At 49.1% G+C, this 8,044-nt stretch overlaps 1 protein-coding gene across 1 annotated transcript in view; it reads left to right on the top strand.

Moving 5' to 3' along the window:
• The window catches only part of LOC310789686 (BTB/POZ domain-containing protein KCTD16-like), a gene marked incomplete at both ends in the record, with an annotated part of 16,189 nt that extends 13,287 nt beyond the window's left edge, over positions 1–2,902 (top strand). Inside the window, one exon of the mRNA XM_083651344.1 lies at positions 2,451–2,902. Coding sequence (XP_083507470.1) covers positions 2,451–2,902 — 452 coding nt within the window. The remainder of the gene's footprint in view (positions 1–2,450) is intronic.
• Between the last annotated feature and the right edge of the window lie 5,142 nt (positions 2,903–8,044).

Genomic DNA, 8,044 nt, shown 5'->3' with positions numbered 1-8,044 from the left:
AAGATTTGCAAGAAATTCAGCGCCGCACTACTTCGAGTTCCCAGGAGCACACTCGCCAAGTTTGAAGTCAATCGGATGACCGGTTCTCAAGATAAACCACTTTTTGTGTTGCCAGTAGGTGGTGCTGTGCCGGCACTGCTCTATGTCAGGTTCCCAGCAGCACACTCCCCAAGTTTGAAGTCGATCAGATGAATGGCTATCGAGATAAACCGCTTTTTGTGTTGCCAGTAGGTGGTGCTATGCCAAATTGCACGGAATTCAGCTCCCTGCACTCCGTTGAGTTCCCCTAAGCGCATTCCTCGAGTTTGAAGTCGATCGGACGAACGGTTCTCAAGATAAACCACGTTTTGTGTGGCCAACAGGTGGCGCTGTGCCGAATTGCATGAAATTAGGCACTGCACTGTGTGGAGTTCCCATCAGCGCACTCCCCAAAGTTGAAATCGATCGGACGAAGGGTTCTTGAGATAAACAGCATTTTTAATGTTGCCAGTAGGTGGCGCTATGCTGAATTGCACGAAAACAGGGCACTGCACTGCACAATAGGGCCCAAAGTTTGAAGTCGATCCGACCAAAGTTCTCGATGGCATACAGCAGATGATGCTCATCCATAAGCAGTGGTGGAAATGGCCAGGTTTTACTCTGGGAACCCTACTTACACAGGATGGGGGTTCCCGGAAGTGGAAGTGGCGTGGCCCTAGAGGATATTATTTCTGAATGCGTGACTCATTATAGCCACGTAAAAATCTCTTAGAAATCTCACTTAACTAGGATCACTGAGCTCTACTGATTATTTCCCCTTGATTTTATTCATGACAGACTTGATGACACATGAATATTAATGGTGCTTATTCAGCTTACAAATACATATTCTCCTACTATTCTTTGCTCCTTCATGCTGCCCTCTCTCCGCTGCATTGCAAGACATATTTTAATTGGAACCTGAGGAAAGATGCTGCCCCCCTCATTTACTCACATCAATGTTTACTTTAACCCTTAACCCGCCCCCTCCTCACCAATCACTCAACGACCATATGTTTACTTTTCTCACCTCCTGTCACAGAGCGACCCGCCCAGACACTTGAAGGAGCGCAGAATTGAACACAAATGGTCAAATATTGAACGTGTTTTGCATCCGAATTGCACAAAAACAGGGCACTGCACTCCGTCAGGTCCCCCTGAGCGCACTCCCCAAGTTTTAAGTCGATCCGACCTACGACCTATGGGGGCGAAATAGTCTGTCATAATCTGTGATCACATTCACTGATCCCATTGACTCCATAGACTCGCAAGTCTCCTAAGTGGGCGTGGCCATGGTGAGACCTCCGTGGCACAGATACAGGAAGTGACTGGAAGATGGGGTGTCTGGCTCTGATATTGACCATTTCTGGAATGACTCCCGTCCATTTTATTTTTTTAGTCTCTATAGGCAATGCAATGATTTTGATCTGATGTTCTCCCCATCCCCTTTAGATTACTTTGTGTTTGACTACTGCAGTGTTAATATTTATATATAAAAACTGATATATTGTATTGTTATATTGTCATGATTCCCGCTCCCGATGAAAAATGACGTTTTTCACATCCTGTCCCAAACCAGTGAAATGACTCCCAATCCCACGGAAATCCGATGGGAATCCCGGGACCCACAGGGCTCCTGAGGAAATGTCAGCTTCTAGTGCTGAGCTGCAGTCTCAGCATGACAAGGAGGCTCCACAGATCCTATCGAACAAAAACACAAATACTCCTGGCAGCTCAGAGTCAGCGTCTCTCTCGGTCACGGTGCAGCAGCCACAGTCAGCCCAGCATTCTCATCACAAAAGCTTTTCAGGCCACCTCCAGCCAATCACAGCTAAACACAGCCCCAAACTCTGTCCCCTAGCACGCAAAGGCTTATCCAATCACTACTCAGAAAAGTGACTTTGATTGACAATTCACTCAAATGCGCGAATGCTTCTCCAATCACTCTAAATGGGAGGCGGGAGTTAACATCTACAATAAACAAATGGCTAACCTCGAGCTCCTAAGAAAGTACCGTCTCTATAACCGGACTGGGTTTCGAACCCAGGACCTTCTTGCTGTGAGGCAACAGTGCTAACCACTGAGCTAACATTTACTGTACAACATCCAGGGCCTCCCATAAGGGGGGGAAGGCTTTCTGGGCCCCAGCCTCTAGGGTCGCCCATGGAGAGTGGGCAGAGCAGGCCTGTGTACATCTACTGTCATTTGTGGTCAAGACAACTCACAGATGTCTGTGTGTGTGTGTGTGTGTGTGTGTGTGTGTGTGTGTGTGTGTGTGTGTGTGTGTGTGTGTGTGTGCATGTGCGCGTGCGCGTGTGCGCGTGTGTGTGCGTGCGTGCGTGCGTGTGTGTGTGCGTGCGTGCGTGCGTGCGTGCGTGCGTGCGTGCGTGCGTGTGTGTGTGTGTGTGTGTGTGTGTGTGTGTGTTTTCTAGGCGGGCCCTCCAGGTGGTCGTCCTCCCACTGCGACTGCTGCTGCAAGAGCCACAAGAGCGAGCGCGAGGGCGAGAGCGGCACCTCCTTCAACGAGCTCTCCACCTCCTGCTCCGAGACCCAGTCGGAGGCCAGCTCCCCGCAGGGCACCGTGATCTGTGGCCCGGTGACCCGGCAGCCCAACGTCCACACGCTGGACCACCCCGCGAGGAAGGGACCGGTTCACATGCTGCAGCAGGCCGAGATGCGGCGCAAGACGGACATGCTGCGCGTGCGGACCTTCGGCGTGCGGGAGCGCGAGGCGGCCAAGAGGAAAGCAAACAAGGAGAAGATGACTCCGGAGCAGGAGATGGAGAAATGCATCCAGGACTTCCGCCGCATTCGAATACCCGAGCGCTTTCCAGAGAGGAAGTACATGTGGCAATCAGAGCTCCTAAGAAAGTACCGTCTCTGAGTATGGTGCGTGTGCGTGTGTGCGTGTGTGTGTGCGTGCGTGCGTGTGTGCGTGTGTGTGCGTGTGTGCGTGTGTGTGTGTGTGTGCGTGTGTGTGTGTGTGTGTGTGCGCGTGTGTGTTTGTGTGTGTGCGTGTGTGTGTGTTTGCGTGTGTGTGTGTGTGTGTGTGTGTGTGTGTGTGTGCGTGCGTGTGCGTGTGTCTGTGTGTGTGTGTGTGTGTCTCAGAGAGAAAAGAGAGGAAGGGAGAAAGACAGAGAGAGGGAGAGGGAGAGAGATGAAAGAGCATTTGTGGTCGTATCATGGGGAAGTATCACTATCCATGCAGGGTATTTTAGACAAAAACTGCATAGGCTATAGACCGCACTCTCAAGGACACAGACTGTAATCGCAACACACAAAAAAGATGGCCACTTTCCCGCCAGCATGGACTAGTGGAGCATGCGTCCTTTCCCCCCCCCCTGCCAACCCTATTGCAGCAAGTCCCGCCTCTGCCCTACTCTGCCTCTGATTGCCTTACCCTTATTTTCCCCTAACCACCAATCGTCACTCGTCTATGCCTGGACCCAGCCAATCATCTCTCTCCTCATGCCTTAACCCAACCTCCTCACGCCTAAACCCAGCCCACTCTTGGCGCAATAGGGTTGGGGAAAGGAAAAGCGCATGGAGCACAACACGCCTGGGTCCATTGGTTTGTAACGTATGCACAGTGTGTTGTGTATAATATGCACATGTATCAATCAGGTTACTCCTGTTGGGGCTTACAGGCCTTATCCCACACCAGGGCGGTGCGCTGACCCCGCCCCCCCTCTCACCTGCGAGGGCTGCGGTTGGGAACCAGGCTTAGTTACATCACTAGTTCAAGCAACAAAGCAACCTCAGGGGCACCATGCAATTAACCCATCGACCTATCACATAACTGTACGTGCAATTAGCTCATCGACCTATCACATACTGTACGTGCAATTAGCTCATCGACCTATCACATACCGTATGTGCAAATAGCTCATAAATCTACCTGTCACGCGCTGTATGTGCAAACAGCTCATAAATCTACCTGTCACGCGCTGTATGTGCAGACCCACAATAGTTTCTTTTCAATGGATGTACCAAGGTGGTGCTGTGCGTTCGCAATGGAATTTCACTACTCCACACAGATGACACATCGACTTATAGTAGGCTACGATAATGGCACTGCATGTCATTTCACCCCTAGCATATCAAATATAATATATATATATATTTAAAAAAACAACAACATTCAAATTCATTGTTTTGTGTGGTGGATTTAAACCGGCGTGTTACAACTGAGGCAAACTTCAATGAGGAAAGCACTGCCTAGATCTCTGTTTGCTATTGTAAACATTTTTTGTCTAATGTTGTCATTACGTTTTGGATAGATAATGTTGTGTAGGTTGAGTGTATAACGCCAATGGCTATTTGATTAATCCTTGATTGTAAGTGTGCAAAAAAAAAACTATTAAATGAGTCGGAAACGTATTTATTTGTGTTCCTATCTGCTTGACCGCAGTGCAGTTCTTGTCACCTTCAGCCGAATTCAGTTTCTGAGTTGAGATTCTTTTTTTTTTCTTTTTTTTTTACAGATTTTGTTTATCCCATTTTTATCCCCTGTTAGTGCTAATTTTAATGTATTTATCCTGGTTGCTGCTCCACCCTCTGCCGATCTGGGGAGAGCTGAAACTGGCTCCATGCTTCCTCCAAGACATGGGCAGTAGCCAGCCGCTTCTTTTCACCTGACAGGGGAAGCTTCACCGGTAGGACATAGCACGTGGGAGGATCACGCTATTCCAACCAGTTCCCCTCCCTCCAAACAGGCGCCCCTAACGACCAGAGGAGGCACCACATCAGCAACCAGGATATTGCATGTTTTGGTGTGGGGTTCATATATGAAGGAAACCCCCAGGGGGCACAGGGAGAACATGCAAACTCCACACAGAAAGGCCCTTTTTTGACGACCCCACCCGGGCGGCGGGCACTCGAGGACATGCGGACGGGCACGCATTCCTTCAACGCTCACAGCGTCCCAGGTGGGAATCGAAGCCAGGACCTTCTAGCTGTGAGGCGACAGCGCTTACCACTGCACCACCATGCCCCCCTTGAGTGGAGATTCTCAATGACGTTTCTAAAATGAGCATTCTAAAATGAGGATTTTATAATTTAGCACAATAGCTGGGTTCGAGATTTCCCCCTGGATCTGAGTAAGTCGCTCCACTGGACTGAAGTCAAACCATCTTGCCTCGTGCTGCACCTCCTTCCCCTCCATGCACATTGGCTTCATTTAAGAAGCGAAATAGATACCGTATCTCCTTGTTGACATTTTAATGTGAGCCTCTTCCTCTCGAGAGGAACTCAAGGAATCGGGAAGAGAACCGTAGCCGTGCATCACAAGCACCCGTTTATAGATGGCGCTATTTTTAGCCAGCAGCAGATTCTGCAGTGTCGCCACAATGCAGGAACAAAGGCTCGGGGACCGCACCACCGGCGCAACCCCAAAAAACAGAGCGTACGTGCGATGATAGATGAAGACCTGTGTCCCTCTTGGGACAGCAAATGTCCTCCAACACAAGTTCAAAGGAAAGAGCTTTTTGTCCAGGCCTGGTGAAGCCACACGACCGGCTGATACAGCGTGTGCATTTAATAAAAAACAGAAAGGAGATTCAGGTAACCCTAGAGCTTCCTATGCTTTATTCAGCTCAGGCATACGTTTGAATGGAGACTATAATCCTGGTCACGATACTGCCAATCATCGGCTTACATCCAAGGGAGGAAGTAAAAAAAGATACATTCTATCTATAGGGCTTTTGTCCAGCTTTTAGATATGGGTTTGGATGCGAAGCTGTTGATACAGCGCATTAGGTTTCTGTATAGCAGAGAATGAAATAGGAAAAACCTGGAAGGCGACTGTAACATGATGAATTTGTCAAGGATATAGTGGCTGTTCGACCTCGCCTCTGCCCATATCTCTTACCGACTCCACCGCCGTCCAATAGGAGCACAGCATGAAATCTCTCCGTTTGAAATCCTATATCACACTCCCCCCATAGTCTTTGAAAAGCAAATCCGTTCTGGATGGCATTTCACCTCACGCTGAGGCCACCACCTGAATTCTGATGACAAAATCAATGCATCTGTTTTTGCATCTCAGATATATACTCAGCATGCATCACTATGTGTGCTGCTGCCTGGTGTGTTTGTTCCCCTGGCCTCTCCCACAGACCCAGCTGACCCCCGGGCCACTGGCCACTCTACCTCCCCTGCAGGGTCTATTACCCGGGCCGATCAATAGCCACAGATCCTGGCCCCAGCCTATAGACAGCCTCCCAGTCTTTATAGATGGTCGATAACCAACATCCTCTCTCCTAGGATGCAAAGTAACATTCAAATCTTCAATCACAAAGCATCACACTGGCACTGTGCTGCTAACCACCCTCAATTATCCGGCAGCAGGGCTGCTGCCTGCGGGCCGTGCATTTGCAGCAAACAGCTTTTCTCCAGCGTGTGACAGGTCTGACACAATGATTACAGGCCTGGTATTAGAAAATTACAATGCCGCGCAAAGGTTGTGCGATTTCACGAGTGGGCGAATTACCCCGCTGCTTATCAGCTATTAGCGCGACAAGAAAAGAGCGACACAGTTATTCACACGTAGAATAATAGAGGCACGATGTAAAACCAAGCAAGCAGGATTTCATTTTTTAATCCAATGAATATATAAACAGCAAACTCAGAATGATGAATTATATGAGGTGTGGAGGAGACTATAATCCTTCACTTTCCCACAGCCGTATAGTAAATCTTGAGGTGAGGTGCTACCTGGTGCTACCATGCATTGGAATGCGGAAGATGTCGAGGACTAATACATCACGGCAGGCACTCGCTGACTTTTGGCAAGTTTGACAGGTGGATTAGAATACTAAGGTGTGCGATTTATCTGCTTCGTCTGAAAAACATCCAAATTCTCACTGAGAGGAGAGGTCTTGTTGCCTGAAGCCACGTCTCCAGAAATATCCAAGACCAACGTGTTTTTCTGCTCGCTCATCTCACTTGAGACGACTGACACACCCCCCCAGAGCTCTTGACTACAGGAGCTGGAGAAGTGAATGTTTACATGGGTTGACTAACAGGACGTTTTCAGATCTTCCTCCCCAGGTTTGATGTGTTTGGTATTTGCATATTTGTTCCCAGGTTCAAGCAACACTGTGAAGTTTCAAGGAGAAGAACTCAGAATAGTCATCTCCTCTGCGATGTTGTGCTGTGAGCAGTGAGCAAACTAGACCAATGTGCTGTTTTGTGGAGAGGCTGCAGGGACACAGTTTGGAGGAATGGGAGCCAATTTATTTGGCCCCGGGCTGGAGCACATTCGGGGCCTTATGGCCTTATTCTGCCAGGTCTAATGTGTGGGAATACCAGTGGAACCGATTATAAATGAATCCAGGGGAAGGAATGACAGAATCAGATTGAATGTCACCATCATCATCATCATCATCATCATCATCCCCTGCAGAAGATTAGGGATGGTTACCCTGCACGGCGGGACGTCCCGGCTAAAATGTCGCTGCAGAGAGACGGAGACACGCGTGTGCAGGCAGGAGACACGGGTGTGCAGGCAGGAGACACGCGTGACACGCGTGTGCAGGCAGGAGACACGCGTGTGCAGGCAGGAGACATGCGTGTGCAGGCAGGAGACACGCGTGTGCAGGCAGGAGACACGCGTGTGCAGGCAGGAGTGTCACCAGGATGTACGGGCCCCTGTGCACAGGAGGAGACTCTGCCCCCCCCCCCACCTCTCCACGTTCCTCACATCTCCACACACCACCATTATTCCATCTATGGCAAACATCTATGTCTCTGCCCGTCCACAACTCAAAGTTTAGGGAGCACAGGTTTGTTTTCTTCTGCAGAGTAGCTACATCATATTTTTGAGATTCTTTTGTTTGCTTGTTTGCAGTTTTGCATATTTCACACAAAACCCTGTTTCAAAACGAGATCAACATGAAATAAAAAGTGTAAAATATAGATTTCTTTACCTTTGTTTGTACAGGGGGAGTCTCACTGAGAGCAATGCTCTCTTTTTCAGGAGCGCCCTGTTCACATTCACACACATTCATACCTGGAATCTGACCAG

The sequence above is a fragment of the Poromitra crassiceps genome (assembly GCF_964638095.1).
Source record: "Poromitra crassiceps genome assembly, chromosome: 15".
In the NCBI taxonomy this organism is placed as follows: Eukaryota; Metazoa; Chordata; class Actinopteri; order Beryciformes; family Melamphaidae; genus Poromitra; species Poromitra crassiceps.
This window is presented reverse-complemented; position numbering and strand designations above follow the sequence as displayed.